General features: G+C 50.8%; 1 protein-coding gene across 1 annotated transcript; it reads left to right on the top strand.

Annotated features, from left to right (window-relative positions):
* The first annotated feature begins 13,462 nt into the window (after nucleotides 1-13,462).
* On the top strand, nucleotides 13,463-16,275 carry PRAMEF12 (PRAME family member 12). The gene is given in 9 exon segments (XM_032301220.1): nucleotides 13,463-13,660; nucleotides 13,662-13,753; nucleotides 14,145-14,192; nucleotides 14,194-14,255; nucleotides 14,258-14,340; nucleotides 14,343-14,472; nucleotides 14,475-14,715; nucleotides 15,644-16,071; nucleotides 16,074-16,275. Coding segments are annotated over 9 exon segments (1,413 nt in total). The 3' UTR covers nucleotides 16,205-16,275.
* The last annotated feature ends 4,497 nt before the right edge of the window (nucleotides 16,276-20,772 follow it).

A 20,772-nucleotide genomic window follows, 5' to 3' on the forward strand; every position in this document is an offset into this window, starting at 1 on the left:
ATTTGGACATAATGACCTTCAGTTCCATCCATATTGCTGAAAATGACAAAACTTCATTTTTTAATGGCTGAATGATATTTCATTGTATATCTATACACACCACATTTTCTTTATCCATTAATCCATTCATGGACACATAAGTTGATTTCATGTTTTGGGTATTGTAAATAGTACTGTAATAAACATGGTAGTGCAGACATCTCTTTGAGACACTGATTTTCTTTCTTTTGAATATATGCCCAGTAGTGGGATTGCTGGATCATAGGGTAGTTTTAGTTTTTTGGAGAACCTCCATGAAGTTTCTACAGAGGCTGCTCTCCTTAATTTACATTCCCATCAACAGTGTACGAGAGTTCTCCTTTCTCCATGTACTCACCAGCATCTGTTATTTCTTGTCATTTTGATAAAAGCCATTCTACCTGGGATAAGATGGTATGTCATTGTGGTTTCGATTTGCATTTCTCTGATGATTAGTGATACTGAGCATTTTTTCATATATCTGTTGGCCAGCTGTACGCCATCTTTTGAGAAATGTCTATTCAGAACTTTTGCCCATTTAAAAATTGGATCGTTTGATTTTTTCCTATTGACTTGTTTAAGCTCCTTGTTTAAGGGATAGACTTTCATTCTGCACATAGGTATCCCGATATTCCTGGATATTTCTAATTATTCATCCTTGTCAGATGGATAGCTTGTAAAAATGTTCTTCCATTCCGTGGGTTATTTCTTCACTTTGATTGTTTCCCTTGCTGTGCAAAAGAAGCTTTTTAGCTTGATGTAATCCCATTTGTCTATTTTTGCTTTGGTTTCCTGTGTTTTAAGGCCTTACACAAAATACTTTTACCCCAACCAATGTTCTGGAGCATTTTTTTTTCAAGTTTTCTTCTGGTTTTATAATTTCAGGACTTAGTCCTACACAAAATATTTTTGCCCCAACTAATGTTTTGGAGAATTTTTTCAAGTTTTTCTTCTGGTTTCATAATTTCAGGTCTTAGATTTAAGACTTTAAATTGCTTTGACTTGATTTTTAAAATATGGTGAAAGATAGGGATAGACTTTTATTCTGCACATGGGTATCCAGATTTTCCAGCACCATTGATGAATGAGACTGTCATTTCCCAGTTGTACATGGGCTTACTGCCTTGGTCAAAAATGAGTTGGTTGTAAATGTGTGAACTTATATCTGAATCTGCTATTCTTTTCCATTGGTGTATGTATCTATTTTTATGCCAGTACCATGCTGATTGTGTTATTATAGGTTTGTAGTATATTTTGAAGTTGGGTAGTGTGATGCTTCTAGCTGTGTTCTTTTTGTTCAGGATGACTTTGGGTATTCAGGATCTGCTGAGGTTCCATATAAAAATTTTAGAATTGGTTTTGCTATTTCTGTGATGTCATTGGTATTTTGATAGAGGTCGCACTGAATTTGTAAATTGCTTTGGGTAGCATTTTCATTTTATCAATATTAATTCTTCTGATCCACGAGCATAAACTATCCTTCCATTTTTTTCTTGTATCCTCTTCAATTTCTTTCACCAGTGTTTTATAGTTTTCCTTGTATTAATCTTTCACATCTGTGGTTAAATAAATTCCTAGGTATTTTGTATTCTTTGTAACTATTAAAAGTGGAACTGATTTCTTAATTTCTTTCTTTTTTTTTAAAAAAAAGATGGGGTTTCACCATAATGGCCAGGCTGGTGTTAAACTCCTAACCTCAGGTGATCCACCCACCTCGGCCTCCCAAAGTGCTAGGATTACAGGAATTTTTTTGTATTTTCTGTAGTGACAGGGTTCACCATGGTGACCAGGCCGGTCTAGAATTCCTGACCTCGTGATCCACCTACCAGGGCATTCCAGAGTGTTGGGATTACAGGCATGAGCCACTGCGCCCGGCCTAGAACATGGGTCTTTACTGTCTTGGTCTCAGTGGGGATCACAGGTATTTGGTGACACGTGGCATTTGTTGGCGAGGGCTCCAAGCAAACATTTGTCACCACTCTTCACCGGGGTGGGCTTGTGGCGAGGTGTGTGCATTTAATACGTCAGTAGCTGGACACATGGCATGTCACACTTTCAAGTTCTGACAGCTGTGCTTCTGTGTAAGAGAGGGCTTCCTTGGTAACCCCGCGTTCCGCTTTGCTGCTTGAAACGCCTCGTCCTGAGAAGGTGCCTGGGTCTCCTGGTCAGATTTTAGGGGACTTTATTCACGGGGAGGGCCAGCCTGGGGCGCCGCCCCTGCCAAGGCCTGTGTGTGTGTGTCTATCTGTGGAGTGGGCCTGTTGGCGGCATGGGCCTGTCCACAATGTGGGCAGAGGCGGACGTGCTGTGCTGCATGGCGCTGAGCTTTTCTGCCTCTTTCTGGGGCAGCCACCGTGGGGCAGGAGATGGAGCCGCGGCACAAGCACGAGATGCTGCGAGTGCAGGCTGAGGCCCGGGCGCGCGCCAAGGCCGAGCGGGAGAATGCAGACATCATCCGGGAGCAGACCCGCTGGAGGCGGCCGAGCAGCGCCAGACCGTCTTGGAGTGCATCAGGTGAGCGTTGCCCAGACCCGGGTCGGCCGCAGACGGAGCCCCCGCAGGTGTGAGTCGCTGGTCCCTGGGCGCTCTCCAGCTGTTCCAGGCCTGGCCACCGCAGGTTTGCTTCTTGGTGGGGGCACTGCCCCTCCGTCCTGGCAGGGCCGGGCCGCTGTGTTAGAGCTTGACGACCAACCTGCTCTTGTCACGTGACTCAGGCCTTGGTGTCCCTCCTGGTCACACCACCGCTTTCCCCTGCAGGATGGCTGGCACCTTGTTTGGGGAAGGATCCCGTGCCTTGGTGACAGACTGGGACAAAGTAACAGCCACGGTAAACACGCGTGTGCCCGGCAGGGAGGGCTGGCGGCTATGGGGGCCTCCTAGAGCCTCAGTCCTGCCCCTGCTGGCTCGGCACAGGCCCTGACATTCTCCCGGCACAGAGGAAGCCCACGTTGGACCTGCCGGTCATGGCTGCTCCTCCCTCCTTGAGCTGGGAGAAAAACGCATTTGCCAGCCTGGGCGACACAGTGAAACCCCATCTCTATGGAAAGTAATACATTAGCTGGGTGTGGTGGCGGCACCTGTGGTCCTGCTACTCAGGTGGCTGAGGCAGAAGGATCAATTAAGCCCGGGGAGGTTGCAGCTGCAGCGAGCTCAGATTGCACCGCCACTCCATCCTGAGTGACAGAGAGACCTTGTCTCCAGAAAATGGCTGGGTGAGGTGGCTCACGCCTTAATTCCAGCACTTTGGGAGGTTGAGGCGGGCGTATCCCGAGGTCGGGAGATCGAGACCAACCTGGCTAACAGGGTGAAACCCTGTCTCTACCAAGAAATGCCAAAAATTAGCCGTGCGTGGTGGCACGCGCCTGTAGCTTCAGTTACTCAGAAGGCTGAGGTAGGAGAATCACTGGAACGCGGCGGGCGGAGGTTGCAGTGAGCCGAGGTCCCACCACTGTGCTCCAGCCTGGGGACAGAGGGAGCTTCATCTCAAAAAAAAAAAGGCAACCCTGATGCCATTTTGCAAAACTCTTCTGTATTCCTCATAAAACCTTGAGAGTTTGAAGTTGACAGATTCAGACTCTTCTCACATTTAAAGCCTCGCTCTTTTGTGCGCAGGCTTTGGCCTGCTGTGGTGGCGCACCACGTCACACATGGCTGCATCCTCCGTCCCTCACTGGCCAGCACGGAGTAGGTGCCTGGCACGCAATGCGCAGTGGCTCTGCCATGGTGCTGGCGCCCAGAGCTGACTGCAGCGCCTGCCTGTGGTCTGTCGGTGTGATGCTGAATGTCGCAGGTGTTGTTGACAGGGTGTCACGTGAGGACATGGGGGAGCTGCTTAACACACCATTGACTCTTGTTTGTTTTTAGAGACAGGGTCTTGCTCTGTCACCAGGCTGGAGTGCTGAGGTGCCATCGTGGCTTACTGCAACCTCCGCGTCCCAGGTTTGAGCAATTCTGCCTCAGCCTCCCGAGTAGCTGGGACTATAGACGCTTGTCCCCACGCCTGGTTGATTTTCCTATTTTTGGTGAAAACGTGGTTTTTCACCACGTAACTTCTGACCTCAGGTGATCCACCTGCCTCGGCCTAGCAGAGTACCACGATTACAGGCGTGTGCCACCACACGGCCACTTTTTGTGTTTATAGTAGAGAAAGGGCTTCACCGTGTTGGCCAGGCTGTTGTGACCTCCTGGCCTCAAGTGATCCCCACCCATCTTGGCCTCTCAAAGTGCTGGCCTAACAGGGGTGAGCTGAGCCTCCGGACCTGGCCTATTTTTTTTTTTTTTTTTTTTTTTTTGAGTTTTGCTGTTGTTACTTAGGCTGGAGTGCAATGATGTGGTGTTGGGCCACTGCAACCTCCCTCCGCCTCCCAGGTTGAAGTGATTCTCCTGCCTCAGCCTCCCAAGTAGCTAGGATTATAGGCACGTGCCACCATAGTGGCTAAGTTTTTGTATCTTTAGTGGAGATGGGGTTTCTCCTTGTTGGTTAGGCTGGTCTTAAACTTTGACCTCAGGTGATCTGCCTCCAGCTTCATCTCCCTGAGCCATTTCACAACCTGCCCCTTTAAACACGGGTCTTCTCATTTTTCTGGGTTCCCCGTAAGCCCATGAGTTAGAGGTTGTGTCTATCTTGCTGGGCTCCGAGTCTGTTGTCACTCAAGGACAAACGCTGGGTGAATGAGATAGAGGGAGGCTGATGACCCCAGGTCCTAGATGAGTGGAAGGGAGGCTTTTATCAGCTGGGAGCTGTGGCAGAACCCCAGGCCCAGTGGGCACTGCCACAATGACCTCATGGTATGTATGTGTGCATACGTGTGTGACCGCCTAGAAAATCACAGCTCTCCAGGATGCAGCTGGCCCCGTAGCAGAGAAAATAAAACGTCCCATGTCCCTGGCAGGACAAATCTCCCAAAAGTTCAGCAAGAAGATGTGGGATCTGTGAACAGGAGGGCACTTGGTAAAATCCCTCATTTGAGGTTGATGTGAAAAGTTAAACTTGACACCCTGAGGGCCCTATATTCTTCCAACGCCCCATAGGGCTCCTGCTGAGCAAGCCTTGACTCCCAGTGCAAGAGCCCAGGGGAAGTTGAGAGAAAGGAAAACCCGCTGGGACCTCAGGGCATGGAAGGAGCCCTGGAACTTTCTAGAACTCCATGATCTCTCCCCTACTTTCAAGTCCCTTTGGCCCTGGAATGTCCAGAGACCCCTGCATCCTTTCCTTACCCTGGCCCTGCCTTTGCCAAAGCTCCGTGCATTTGCCACCATGTGGGTCCCCAACCCCAGGCTCTGGGAGCTGTGAGGAGGCTCAGGGTTCCTGCAGTCTGCTGGAAGCAGCGTTGATCTGCGTGCACCTGTGCAGGTTCTGGGATCCCTTCCTGCAGAGGCCCCGCAGATGCATCTTCCCTAGAAGAGCCGACAGGGATGGGTGAGGATCCCAAACCCACACCTGAAGGAGGAAGAGGGATCACCTGAAGCAGAGACAGGAGGGAGGGTCCTGGCCCCCCAGTCTGCACCTGGTCCCAGAAGCCAGAGGTGTGGCCATTGGCACCCCACTAACTCCTCATGCACCCCCAGCCCAAGATGAACAAACTCCTCCAGGCTCCCCGGCTCATCCCAACTTAAAGAAAGTAGGACAATTCTCCATGGTGGAGAAGACACCAGCTGCCTCTGCGGTGCTGTGCCCAGGAGGAAGATCACTGTTCAAACTGCCTTGGGAAATTGTTTCAAAGAAATAAAGCCCTTGGCTTCTCAGTGTTTTGAATGGCGTTGCACTTAATAAACATGAGTTTTACTATTGTTTTCCATTTACCTGTATGTTTCTATTCAGCAGAGAGAGTTCTTAATATTCCAACAAAAAGTGATTAAAGGACATGGGACAACTGTCATTTTCCCGTGGATTGTTAACACTCTGCACATTTCATCCCGCACACGCATTTTTTTCTGACCTGCGCTGCAGCGCCGAGCCAGGTGTGCTCCGTTGAGTTCATCTTCCAGATTCTTTGCTCTCCGTTTGTCTTCCTCTGTAGCACCCAGGATAGTAGATGGCATATTCCAGGCACTCAGTGAAGGTTTTTGAATGAATCAAGGGGAGAGGAGGGGGAGGCAGGCACTGCATGTTAGGGGGTCCCATGTGCCAGAATCTTCTCTGAAAACTTGACCCAGACTCTCCCCTCCAGCCAGGGCCTCGTGACGCCCCTCAGCGCTGGACATGGCAGGATTTTTCTGAAGGAGAATCAATGCTCACCTTCTCCATCCACAGGAAGGTACAGGGCAGCCTGATGGGCCCTGGTTTGACTTCCATGTTCTAAGACACTCCCCTCGCTTGAAGGAGGAGATTTGGGGTCACTTAGGTGACAGGGACTCTAGGCCAGACTCCGTTCTCCCTCATTCCCTCCTGAAAAGCCCAATCCCTGTTCCACGAGACTGTGATGTGTGAGGAGACAGAAATGCACAATTTTCAAAGAGCATCCCTTTCACTGGCCTCAGGCCAAGGCCGCTTCCCTCTGACCCGTCCCTTGTCTTTGCATTCAGGATGGATTCTCGCCACCTGTGCTCACCCCCAGGACTCCCCACTGGCCTGACTCTGTGCCCTTGGGGAAAGGTGGGGCAGCCACTGGAACCTCATGCAGACCAGGCCACGCAGACGGCCTTGGGAAATCACAGTGTCACATTCAGGCCCCAGTGCCCCCAGGGTCTCAGACACGAGTCCCTACCTTTCAGGACACAGCTCTGTGACAGCCAGAGAACCTGGCCCCCTGCCTGCTGTCATCTTCCTCCTCCTTCCTTATTCCAGCCCCCATCAGCTCCTCTGGGTCACTCCCTGCCTGGGCTGTGTTCTTTCCCTGAGTTCCTCTGGCTCTGTCCGGACTGCAGCCCGTGTCAGGAACTCCCCCCACGCCAGGATGCTACAAGCACCTCCCTCAGCATCAACTGTCTGCTCTGAGGGTGACCCTGTCCTCAGATTTTTATTGGAGGAAAAAAAGGGGCAGCCCCTGGCAGGACAAAAAGTGACCCGACTAGGACAGAAAACAGACTGACTGCATTCCAGGTGCAGCCTTGTCAGCTCTCAGGCTGGGCCAGGGGAGCCTGGCAAGGGATGGCCCCTGCCCCAGAGCCTCTCCCAGGATTCCCATCAGCCTGACACCCCCAGGGAGACCCAGAGGAGTCAGGTCTTTTTCTGCAAGCCAGGCAAGGTCACCCTGCAGCAGTCCCGGGTGCCTGTTTAGGTCCAGAGCAGCTGCTGAGGAGCTACCTGCTCTGTGACTTGCTACATTCACCAAAATAGCTCAGTAGAATTTGGGGAGAATTCCTTAATCACTGCTGATTCCAGGGAAAGGGTCTACAAGCATCACGGCAGTGTTCCAACGTCCAGGAGAGATGGGCTGACGTTCCTGGACTGCAGAGAGAGTAGGCTGCCTGACCCTTTCCAGGCTCCCCTGGCCCAGGCTTAGAGCTGACAAGGCCGCACCTGGGGAAGGAAACGGAGGTTCAGAAATATTCTAGAGACTCTGGAGATGCTGAGCAAGGGCCTGGAGAGAACTTTGAGGTCCCAGTGGGGATTCCATGAGTGGAGAAGCGGTCAGGGCGTCGCCTGAGATGAGCTGCGGAGGCTGCTCTGACCTGGGCAGCAGACAAGCACCGTTAGAACAGGTGACCAGGACATGGTAGAAAGGTCCCCAAGTGCAGGCTTCTCGCTGGGGTCCTGGGGGTGGTGCAAGACTCCCTGAATTGGGTAGGAAAGGGAAGCCTGTCCGTGAGATCTTTCCAACATTTAGGTTGCTGAACTGTTTGGGGGATCCTCTGAGCCCCTCACCTGCGGGATCTGCCAATCATCTGCCCCCTGAACATGGGCAGGTTCCCCTCCCTGGCCAAGTCTCAGGGTCACCAGGTTTAAAATGCAGAAAATAGCAACGCGACTTAGATTCTCCGTGAGGGAGAGCTGAGATCCTGGATGAATGGTCCCAGCCCCCTGCTGTGCCTGGTAGATGCCCAATCAGCAGAGATGCTCACGACCATCCTTGGTGCTGAGCTGACCCTCAGCCTCAGGTTCACAAAGCAAGGGCCTACAATGTAGAAGTCCCACTGAGCACGTTTCAGTTTAACTCAGTTGCACACATAACACATTGACAGTGAGGTCAGAAACGTGGAGAGAAAACATTTCCAGAAATGTTCCAAGTTGGAGAACATCCTTGGAATAACCGCAGTTTTGGTGGCCGGTGGCATCTCAGAGCTGTTTGGGTGTCATAAAAAATGGGAGAGAAAGGCCTGGGGGGTTCTCTGGGGTGCGGGATGTTCTTGCTACTTTGTAACCCCAAACATCAGAAGAATCACTGTGAGATTCTGCCCAGGATGGGGGTCATCCCTAAGCTTAGCAGAGCTTGCAACATGATATAGAACTCTGGGTTTTGTGGGAGAAATGTATTGGAATGTGTGCACTGTGCTTGAAGAGAGAAAAACTGGCTGGGCGTGGTGGCTCACGCCTGTAATCCCAGCACTTTGGGAGGCCGAGGCAGGCAGATCATGAGGTCAAAAGATCGAGACCATCCTGGCCAACATGGTGAAACCCCGTCTCTACTAAAAATACAAAATTAGCTGGGCATGGTGGTGCATGCCTGTAGTCCCAGCTACTTGGGAGGCTGAGGCAGGAGAATTGCTTGAACCTGGGAGGCGGAGGTTGTAGTGAGCCAAGATTGCACCATTGCATTCCAGCCTGGGCAACAAAAGTAAAACTACTAAAAGAAGGATGGAAGGAAGGAAGGAAGGAAGGGAGGGAGGGAGGGAGGGAGGGAGGGAGGGAGGGAGGGAAAGAAAGAGAAAGAGAGAAAGAGAGAAAGAAAGAAAAGAAAAGAAAGAAAGAAAGAAAGAAGGAAGGAAAGAAAGGGTTTTCTATTTTCCTTGTTTCTCTCTCTCTCTTTTTTTGGGGGGACAAGATCTCACTCTGTTGGGTTTCCCTCTTTTGAGACAAGGTCTCACTCTAGGCTGGAGTGCAGTGGCATGATCATGGCTCACTGCAGTACTGACCTCCTGGGTTCAGGGGAATCCTCCCATCTCAGCTTATGGGGTCACTGGCCATACAGGTGCACATGACATGCCCAGCTAACTTTTTTTATTTTTTTATTTATAGAGACAGTGTTTCACCACATTACCCAGACAGGTCACAAACTCCTGGGCTCAAGTGACCTGTCTGCGTTGGCTTCCCAAAGTGCTGGGATTACAGGCGTGAGCCACTGCCCCTGGCCTGAGTTTTCTTCATACGCCTAATGTTGTTGCTCTGATCAGAATCTCTATGTTTAATGAGAGGACTTTAAAGAGGAGATAATTAACGTTCATTAATTATCAAAATATGCTGGGGAAGGGGCCAATGGAATTGATGAGGGTGAAGGGCCGTGGGAAATGCCTGGAGCTGAGGGCTGCCTGGGAAATGTCCCACTGTGGGAAGGTCCCTGAGTCTAAATGAAAGGTTTCCAGACCACAGCGCCATGACGGGGAGACATGGACCCTTGTTCATTTTCCCCCCACAGAGCCCACAGCTTCCACCCTCTGCGGCTTCCAGCTTCAGGAAGTCTCCCTTCCCAGGCCTGGCCACTGTGCTGCTGTCTGGCCTCTGCCCCAGCTGACATTGTCAGATTCAATCTCCCCAAGCTGGTTTTCCAATGGGAGCCCATTATTTTTGTGAGTAAACTTACTTTACCTTCTAGAGGGGACCGAGACTCTATCTTGTCTCGTGCCCTCAAAGACAGTGTTGTGTTGTGAGTCTGCAGTGACTCAATTCCTCTTTTGTAACTATTTTCTTTGTAATTTTTGAATTCAATCTAGATGGAGTCTGTCAATCCTTCTGTCTCCTCCCCCCCACAAAATACCCACCATGTTTTATGTTGTCTTGGTTCTTCTCAGGGTCCCATTAGAACACCCAGTCCCATCCTGCCCAGCCCTCACCTTACTTTGCAATTTTGGAATAATTTCCTTCGAAGAAGCCTAGACCTTCGTCTTGAGATCAATCACACACTCAGTGGTTCCCCTCTTCCACCTAAATGGGGATATGACCTACCTAGTTAGAAAGCATAAATCCTGGACACGCATGGTAACTCATGCCTGTAATCCCAGTACTTTGGGAGGCCGAGTCAGGCGGATCATGAGGGTAAGGGATTGAGACCATCCTGGCCAACATGGCGAAACCCTGTCTCTACTAAAAATACAAAAATTAGTCCAGCGTGGTGGCACGTGCCTGTAGTTCAGCTACTTGGGAAGCTGAAGCAGGACAATCGCTTGAACCTGGGAGGCGGAGGTTGCAGCGAGCCAAGATCACCCCACTGCACTCCAGCCTGGTGACAGAGCAAGACTCTGTCTCAAAAAAAGAAAAAGAAAGCATAGATCCCACGTGACCATTGGATACACAGAGATATTTATTCTGCTTTCTTAGGAATGAAATTACTGCCATATTAGAGCTGTTTTAAGTCTGAAACGCTTTCATAATGTTGATGCAGCCAAAGATCCCCCAACAACAATACCTTTAGGCTTTGTTTCTTTTCTGTCAAATGCCAAGAACAGATTCAACCCTTTCCTGCCTCACTATGAAGGTCACATATCAGTCAAAGTCCATCTGTGTGTGGAATAAATAAACAAACGAGTTGTGGACTTTCACCCTATTATTGATGCTTTCACGTTCATAAATGTATATCTGATTCAATCAGTTAATCAGAAGAAAGTCTCAAACTCAATCAGGATTGACTGGGTGGAAACTCAGAATCTAATCAGACATCATTTCTCATTGAAAGTTGGTTGTTGGCCGGGCACGGTGGCTCAAGCCTGTAATCCCAGCACTTTGGGAGGCCGAGGCGGGTGGATCACGAGGTCAAGAGATCAAGACCATCCTGGTCAACATGGTGAAACCCCGTCTCTATTAAAAATACAAAAAATTAGCTGGGCATGGTGGTGCGTGCCTGTAATCCCAGCTACTCTGGAAGCTGAGGCAGGAGAATTGCCTGAACCCAGGAGGCGGAGGTTGCGGTGAGCCGAGATCGCGCCATTGCACTCCAGCCTGGGTAACAAGAGCGAAACTCCGTCTCAAAAAAATAAAAAATAAAAGAATGAAGGAGAGGAAGAAAGAGGAAGAGGAAGAGGGGGAGAGAACGGGGGTGTTGCTTTATTGCCCAGGCTAGAATGCAGTCTAAAAATGGGTATGCCTGTAACTATGCTTAATAATGGAGACATGAAAAAAAATGAGGGAAGAAAATAACGAAGAAGCAGCCAACCAATATTTCATTTAAATTTGTAAGTAGGTGTGATGTGGTAATGATAAGAGTGTGTATTTTGTGTATTTAAAGTGGAGAGATCTATAAATGTTAATTAAGTTTACTTGTTCCAGTTCTGAGTTAAAGTCCTGGATGCCATTGTTAATTTTCTGTCTCATTGATCTAATATTGATGTTGAAGTCTCCCAGTATTATTGGGAAACTTAATAATAATACATGAGTTTAATGCTGCCATTTAATGTTAGCTGGCTGTTTTGCCCATTAGTTGATGTAAATTCTTCATTATGTTGATGCTCTTTACTTTTCGGTATTTTTGGTATTTTTTAGAAAGGCTGATACTGGTTGTTCCTTTCTATGTGTAGTGGTTCTTTCAGAAGCTCTTGTAAAGCAGGCCTGGTGGTGATGAAATCTCTGAGTGCTTGCTTGTTCACGAAAGATTTTATTTTTCCTTTGCTTATGAAGCTGAGTTTGGCTGGATGTAAAATTCTGGATTGAAAGTTCTTTTCTTTAAGGATATTGAATATTGGCCCCCACTCTCTTCTGGCTTGTAGGGTTTCTGCTGAGAGATGTGCTGTGAGTCTGATAGGCTTCCCTTTGCGGGTAACCTGACCTTTCTCTCTGGCTGCCCTTAGTATTTTCTCCATCATTTCAACACTGGTGAATCTGGCGATTATGTGCCTTGAGGTTGGTCTTCTTGAGGAATATCTTTGTGGTGTTCTCTGTATTACCTGGAGTTGAATATTGTCCTGCCTTGCTAGGTTGGGAAAGTTTTCCTGAATAATATCCTGAAGTGTATTTTGCAGCTTGGATTCATTCTCTTCGTCACATTCAGGTACATCTATCAAACGCAGATTAGGTCTTTTCACATAGTCCCATATTTCTTGGAGATTTTGCTCGTTCCTTTTTATCCTTTTTTCTCTAATCTTGTATTCACGTTTTATTTAATTAAGTTGGTCTTCGATCTCTGATATCCTTTCTTCTGCTTGATCAATTCGGCTGTTAAAACTTGTGCAAACTTCGTGAAGTTCTCATGTTGTTTTTCAGCTCCATTAATTCACTTATATTCCTCTCTAAATTGTGTATTCTTGTGAGCATTTCGTCAAACCTTTTTTCAAAGTTCTTAGTTTCTTTGCATTGGGCTAGAACAAGTTCTTTTAATTCACAGAAGTTTCTTATCACCCACCTTTTGAAGCCTGCTTCTGTTAATGGAACACAGTCTTTCTCCATCAGGCCTTGTTCCGTTGCTGATGAGGAACTGTGATCCCCTGTAGAGGGAGAGGCGTTCTGATTTTGGGTATTCTCAGCCTTTTTAGGGTGTTTTCTTCCCTTTGTTGTAGATTTATCCATCTGTGGTCTTTATAATTACCGTCTTCATAATTGGGTTTCTGAGTGGACGTCCAACTTGTTGATTCCCAGTGCCGGAATCTGAGCAACCCACTGCGCCGGCCAAAACAGCGGCGTTAAGATTGATGGTGCTTTTCTGACTCTGCTCCAAGAACCGCCACACCGAGGCGCCAGCAAAACCACCACGCTGGACACAAGAGTCGCGCTGGTGACCCGTGGGGCTCCACTGCTGGGAATCTCCTGGTGCATGAGCAACAAAAATTAATCTGAAAGTGTGGCATCCTCTCGTTCTCTGTGCTTCCACTGGGAGCTACAATCCGGAGCTGCTAGTGATCAGCCACCTTGGATCTCTCTCTGCTTTAACGACTTCTTGCTAAAATTTTTCAAAATAAAAAAAAATGGCACTGATTTCAAGGAGTCCCTTTAGTCTCCACAGGCATGTTAGTTGTGGGAACTGAGAATGTAGGCTGTGTGGGGCCACATGACATCCTCATTCCCATTGTTTTAGGGTGATAAGTGACAAGAAATATTTTCTCACAAAGGTGAAGCTTAGCTTTCAGGATCCCCAGCAACGCTTCCCAGGACTACTGAGATGTAGTGCAGCAATGGTCAAAAATAAATGGGTTTGTGTCACCTTGCTCCTCCTCATTCTTTGGAAGATATTCTTCATGGTACCAGCAGGGGCAGAATTATGGCTTTGTGTCAGAAAGTGCAGAGTGGAATTGGGGTGAACTAGTTACTTTTCCACCTCTGCCCCAGCAGTGACATCGGCACTAGGAGATGATGATGAAGTGATGTGATTTGCTGTAAGAATGATGCTTTTTCTCTAGAATTTTTCCTCGCATATTCATCAGGATGAGCCTCCAGTCCCCACCCAGACTCCTGGAGCTGGCTGAACGGAGTCTGCTGAGGGACCAGGCCTTGGCCATCCTCACCCCAGAGGATCTGCCTAGGGAGCTCTTTCCACGACTGTTCATGGAGGCCTTCACCAGGAGATGCTACGAGACCCCGAAAAGGATGGTGCAGGCCTGGCCTTTCGTCCACCCCCCTCTGATGGACGTCCCTGATGAAGTTGCCTCATTTGGAGACCCTGCAAGCTGTGCTGGAGGGCCTTGGTGCACTGCTTGCCCAGAAGGTTTGCCCCAGGTGAGGTGACCTGGCTGGCCAGGAGGGGAAGGCCCAGGCGTCCAGGGTAGGGTTAGCTGGGTCAGAAGGAGTGGGAGGCCCAAGGGTAGTCCAGAGGCTTCTGAATGGTGTGGGGAGGAAGCTCAGAAAGGGCCTGGCCATTGCCCAGCTCCTCTGGGAAAGGACTGCTCACCATGTAGGTTCTACTGAAGAATCAGGAACCTGGCCTCTCCCAGTGGCAATTAAAGACACTGGCAATGGGGACCAGGCAGCTTCCAACAGGAGAAAAAGGGATGGAGAAAACAGAGAGAGTGGGAGAAGCAGCAAGGAGGGGAGTCGCTGCTATCCAGGATGTGGATAAAAGCTCAAATCCCTGTCCAAAATTGGAGCGTCTCTTCTCTTTTACCCACAGTTGGTGGAAACTACAAGTTCTGGACTTATGTCATGTAACTGAGAACTTCTGGAGCCCCTGCAGCCTCCCCAGAGGCCCTGAGGAAGAGACAAACAGCAGAGAACTGTCCAGGCCGGGCAGGCAGCAGCCCTTGACAGTGCTCCTAGACCTTTGCTTCAAGAACGGGACGCTGGATGAATGCCTCACCCACCTCTTTGAGGCATTGCAGAGTGGGGCAAGCAGAGACAAGGCTTACTACACGTGCACTGCAAGGAGCTGCAGCTTTTTGGAATGTCCACCCACAGTGTCATAGAGGTCCTGAACCGGGTGGGGCTAGACTCTCTCGAGGAGGTGAAGTGTGCTGCCCCTGGGAGCTCTCCATTCTTGTAAGCTTTGCCCCTTACCTGGGCCAGATGAGGAACCTCTGTAAACTTGTTCTCTTTAACATCTATGTCTCTGCCTGCCTTCCCCCAGACAAGAAGGAACAGTACGTCACCCAGCTCACCTCTCAGTTCCTCAAGCTGGACTACTGCCAGAAGCTTTATGTGCACTCTGTCTCCTTCCTCGAAGGCCACCTGGACCAGCTGCTCAGGTGAGGAAGGATGGTGAGCTTTCTCTGCAGGTCACAGCAGAGCCTTTCTAGGTTACAGTAAATACCAGGAGGCATCTACCTTGATCGAGCCTATGGGGAGGTAACAGTGAAGGAGACACTAGAACGTCCATGCATTGTCCTGTTGGAGGCTCTGTCCTGAAATGGGTATCACACAACCATCCAAACACAGGCAGAGGAATCCCCTCGGGTAGGTTCTGTAGAGAGGGTGCCATTCTATAAAGTGAACTACGGGAAAGTTAAGATCGCGTGCGGATGCAATTGTGAATTCTTCCTGAGGTCATGTGTCGAAGTTAAGATGATGGGAAATAGGGAAGTGAAGAGGGCGCAAAAAAGAGAATGCCCATCAAACCTGCACATTTCAAAATACAAGCTCTGTCCTCATCAGCTTAGTGAACACGCGTGATCCTGTCTCTTCCTCCCTGTCATCCAAATGTTTTGAGCTCCAGGTCAGGTAATTAATACACAGGTAATGCATGATGTTGAAAGAAAGGGTGAAGGAGCAGGAATGAAGAATGGTAAAAGCAATAGATGGTTTGCTGACGATTCAGGCATTTCAGGGACCCCTGCAGCCTGCCCACCCCAGTTGAGATTGCAGGATCCCGCCTGGGTTCGTCTTTTATGCCTGTGTCTCCACTGTGCTCCTGTGGCCCAGAGATGTGGTTTTTTTCCTGACAGATGAGGAAAGGGAGCCTTGGACTTCACGGACTTGACCCAGTCACCCAAGAGAAGGTGAAGGGACTGAGCTTCAATTGGGACTGCCCTGAATGAGCAGCGTCTCCATCCAAACAAAACCTGGGTGCTGACTATGCTCAAATGAACAGAGCAACCTTGGATTAGAAACACGATCGTCTTCCACCCTGAGGTCATCCCCAACACCCTCCTCTAACTCCTTCTTGTTCTCTCCCAGGTGACTCCGGGTCCCCTTGGAGATGGTCATAATGACTGACTGCCCGCTGTCAGATTCGAACTTGAAGCATCTCTCTTGGTGCCCGAGCATCCGTCAGCTAAAGGAGCTGGACCTGAGGGGCATCACACTGACCCATTTCAGCTCTGAGCTCCTTACAGTTCTGCTAGACCAAGTTGCAGCCACCCTGCAGACCCTGGACTTAGAGGACTGTGGGATCATGGACTCCCAATTCAGTGTCATTCTGCCTGCCCTGAGCCACTGCTCCCTGCTTGGCACCTTCAGCTTCTGTGGGAACCTCATCTCCATGGCCGCCCTGGAGAACCTGCTACGCCACATCGTCGGGCTGAGAAAGCTAAGCCTGGGGCTGTATCCTGCCCCTCTGCAGAGTTATGACACCCAGGGTGCTCTCTGCTGGGGGAGATTTGCTCAACTGGGGCCGAGCTGAGGAAGACACTGAGGGACTTAAAGCAGCCCAAGATCACTGTCTTCAGCACCATCCCCTACCTTCACTGTGGCGTCAGGGCCTCTTGTGATCTGGAGCCCAGTCACTGCCTCTGTTGAATGCCTGCCCATCAGGGGGGATAGATTTCAAGCTTTCTTCTGGTGATTTGGGAACTGACACCCAGGCCATGAGTGCATGGTAAAGGGAGCACAGACCCATCATTCCAGATGCCTGCTCAGTGTGAACGGGAAAGGGAAAGGGAGGCAGCAGGGGTGGGGCTGGGGAAAAGTTGACTTGGAGTCGATGGGATCCTTAGAGACCCGTGTCCCAGAGAATCAGAAATGGGAAACTGAAGCCGGGCGCGGTGGCTCAAGCCTGTAATCCCAGCACTTTGGGAGGCCGAGGCGGGTGGATCACAAGGTCAAGAGATCGAGACCATCCTGGTCAACATGGTGAAACCCCGTCTCTACTAAAAATACAAAAAAATTAGCTGGGCATGGTGGTGTGTGCCTGTAATCCCAGCTACTCAGGAGGCTGAGGCAGGAGAATTGCTTGAACCCAGGAGGCGGAGGTTGCGGTGAGCCGAGATCGCGCCATTGCACTCCAGCCTGGGTAACAAGAGCGAAACTCCGTCTCAAAAAAAAAAAAAAAGAAATGGGAAACTGAATTGCTAGAGTGAATTACCCCTGCACAGATGCTTGTAAAGAAACAGTCAGAAATCAAAGAAAACTGAGTGGAAACTGTCTGGTGCTTAACCTGGCTTAACAATTTAAATCTAAAAAGCTCCAGTGACTGATGGCAGAAGGAGGGTACTGATTTGTTTGTGACTAATGAGTCAGCTCCCGGAAATCAGGCATCAAAATGGAATTTGATCACCTGGATCAAATTTGATCATTTGGATTATTTTTTTTAAAGGTCTCCATTTTGTGTTGGAGATCATACTAGATGGGTGTTTTCTTCCATGAGCTTAGGATTCTCTCGCCTGAATTCCTCTTCAACCATCTCATTGTAATTTTCTAACACTGGGTTTCCCTGTGGTCTCTGCTAGTGACTCTGGTGGTCCTTTTCATAATAACTGGCACTATGTTAGGACCTGAACTGCTGGCATGTATCCCCGCAGCTGCGTATGTGGTAGCAATTTGTATGCCTTTGGCAGGCTACGCTTCAGCCTACGGCTTAGCTACTCTTTTCCATCTTCCACCCAACTGCAAGAAGCGTGTGTGTTTGGAAACAGGTAGAATGAGCGGCTCTGCACAGTCATACCAAAGCTGGCCTTTCCGCCACAATTCCTCGGAAGCACGTACGTTTCCTTTGCTCTCTGTTCTTTTCCAGTCTGCAGAAGCAGGGATTTTTGTTTTGATCTATCAAATCTATGGAAGTGAAATGTTGCACAAGCAAGATCCTCCAGGTGAAGAAGATACAGATATTTCTTATCAAATACTAAAAAGAGGAATGGCAGACACTTCCTATGGCACAGTGAAAGCAGACCATGTAATAATGATGGAAACTGCTCAGACTTCTAAATGTGAAGATACACAGGAGTTTCTATCTTGCTGAAATATTGCTTCGTATGTATGGCCTGTGGTATGCACCTGGTTAACATAAAGGATAACAACTAGTTCACACTGTCATACATGTAACAATTCTCATCTTTTCATTTTAAGGTTCGTTGGTGTATTAACCAAGCGTTGTCACAAATGACAAATCAATGCTGTAATATAATTTGCACCTGGGATGGCTAACATGCAGCCTCAACTAGTTAAATGTGCTTTTTACTTTTTGCCATCACCAGTTTTTATGACTGTTGCAAATACAGAAACTATCAGAAAACAGGGTCTCGGAAATGTAGAATTTTGGTGCACTATCCATGAGTAAAAACAAGCTATATTTGTAAAGCATGACTGAGTTTAATGTAATTGTTGTAAAAACAAAAATGTGTGCTTGCTTGACTTAAAATCCCTGACAACGTTGAACTTTGACTTGTATTCAGAAAAATTCCAAAACAGGTCAGTTAAATAAGGAAATACAGTATTTGTCAAACCAGTATCAGAGAAAAGTTACATTAATGTTTGATTACTGGATCTGGTATCTACTTATTAGTAATGAATAAACATCTTTCTAGTGGACGAGCCATGTTATTTTCGATGGGCCGTCTGCATTTGTGCAAATACACCGGAAATCAATTTATCTTCTGGAGGAATGACTTGTTTGGGAAATTTTCCAGAATCACTCTGGAACAGGGCAAAACGGTACCTCCTGGTCACCACTGGAGCTGGGAAAGGGAGTCCTCCAGGGGAGAAAACAGCCTAGATGAAGATGCCCTGGGTGGTTCTCCATGCACTCGCAGAGGGGCAGAGGGGTCTCAGTGGGTAGCCTCTCAGAGCAGCTCTGAGATCAACTGTCGTCTGAGTTAATGGGTAATAGACCCAGAACAGTTCCCAAACCTTGGCACTTTCGCTCACTAGCCAGAGGCACCCGGCCTGGCCTCGGCTTCCCGCGGCGCAGGCGCCTGGAACAATCAGGGCACCTGGAGGAGCCGACTCAGCTGAGGGCGGTGATGTGTTTCTCTCCTCGAAATCCTCCTCACCTCGGGGCGCCTTGGTTCCCTTACAAATCAATCAGCCCTTTCAGGCAAAGAAAGCCCTCTTTCCAGATCATCTAAGGGTCACTGTGCCAATAACCAGGTGTGGAGGGTTTCTGCAGGGAGAAGGACGCTGAGGGCCCCCTCCCCCGAGATGACGCGCGGAGCCCGTGGCTGGAAGGGCGTGGGGGGCGTGAGAGGCGTGGGGGGGCGTGGGAGGCGTGGAGGGGCGTGGAGGGGCGTGGAGGGCGTGAAGGCCCCGCCCCGTCTCCGCTCCGACGCCGGGGCCAATGGCCTATTTAGGGATCCGCGGCGGCCGAGAACAGTGCGCCGTGGCGGGCCTGGTGGATGAGGTACGCTCCCTGCTCGCACCCGTACCCCAACCTGGCGGCCACCAAGGGCAGGGGCGCGGCGGGGACTGCCTTCCCGCCGCCTCATCCTCCTTCCCCCTCTCGGCGGGCGCGGCCTCGTCCTTCCTGGGCTGCGGGTATCTGGCGGCCGTCGGGGACTTCTACAGCTCCCCGCGGGCGCAGCCTGTGGCCCTCCTACGCAGGTGGGGCCGACAGCTCCACAGGGCGGTGCAGAGCTCCGGGCGGCCACGCTGCAGCGCACGACCCGGGACCTCGAGGCCCCGGCGCGGAAAGCACAACCGGCGGCGGCTCTTCCTCTAGCACCGGCCCGTCGGGGCCCGGAGCAGGGCAGCCCCCCCAGAGCGGTGCCCGCGGCCCCCGCGCTCCCCGCGCACCGTCGCCCTGTACTCGCCCGTGGCCTCGCGCCGCGTCACCGTCTTCCTGAAGGGTCCCGGGGCCGCGGCGGGGGAGCTGGAAAACTGGGCGTCGGACGGAGAGCGGGGCCGCCGCCTGCGCGGCTTCCAGGCCCAGAGGCGGGAGAGGCGTCGGCGAGGAAGGTGCCCCGACTGCCGCAGTCCGAGGATGACGACCGGGGGGCAGGAGGCCGATGGCCCGGGGCTGCCGCCGCGGGAGGCTGAGGAGGGCGAAGCGGCTTCGGGGTGCGCGCTGAGGAGCCATGGACAGTCTCTGCAGGCGGGGAGGGACCCAGACGGCGGCCCTGGACGGGAGGCGGCAGCCGCGGGAGAGAGGCCGTCGCCAAGGAGCCCGGAGCGGGGCAAGGAGCGGCTGCGCTTCCAGGTAAGGCCTGGGGCGGCCAGAACCCGGGGGAGCCCCGGGGGTGCGGGCGTCTTCCTGGGGCCTGGCCCTGTGACTGCTCCGGGCTCTCCGAGGTGCGGCCGCTTCCTGAAGCGAGGGCCGTTTCTGTCTCCCAAACAGCCGGTGATCGCGGCGCAGGCACCTGGAGGAGCCGACTCAGCTGAGGGCGGTGATGTGTTTCTGTCCTCGAAATCCTCCACCTCGGGGAGCCTTGGTTCACCGACAGCACAGTCTCGGGGGTGGCCTGACTTTCTCGCAGCGGCTGCTCCACAGGCTGGCCAGGGCGACGGCCTTGGGACAGTCTTATAACCCGTACGTTTGCGCTGTGAACCTCGGGCGGTGGACGGGCAGGCCAGTCCTCTGCGCGGTTGGATGACCTATGAGTAGGCACAGCTGAGCTTCGAAGGAGCATTGCCCGCGGGAGCCTTTATTCCCAGAGACCCCCCTCTCCCACTTCCCCACTACCTGTGGCAAAAACCCCTGGACTGCTGGGATCTCCGTCGGCTCTTCTGCCTTTTCCTTGACAAGCTCCCAGGCCACTGGAAAGCTGGCGCTCCTGAAATGCACCCTCTTAGGAATTTGCTTGGCTTTCAAAAACCACCCCCCACTCAGGAAATCCAATACTGCGAGAGCGTTTGGGCTGCTCAGTGTTGCTGCCTAGAACGGGCTGAGGCTTTAAAGGGCTGGGGCACCAGAGAGCAGTTGTGACCCAGCGGAAGTGGAAAGGCACAAGAGGTGGTGAGAAGCCTGAGGGACTCCTTCGTGGTCTCTACCACTACCCTCCCCACCCCCACCCCCACCCCCCGCATAGCTGTAAACCGTTCTGAGATATGCCCAGAAGAGTTTCCTGGATCTTGGATGGCCGTGTTGTTGCGGATGAAGGTTATCGGCTGACGTTTTTACCCCTAGGGTGGGATGTCGCAGATGGCTGTTTTTACAT

The sequence above is a fragment of the Sapajus apella genome, unplaced genomic scaffold (assembly GCF_009761245.1).
Source record: "Sapajus apella isolate SASKATOON/1434 unplaced genomic scaffold, GSC_monkey_1.0 scaffold43, whole genome shotgun sequence".
In the NCBI taxonomy this organism is placed as follows: Eukaryota; Metazoa; Chordata; class Mammalia; order Primates; family Cebidae; genus Sapajus; species Sapajus apella.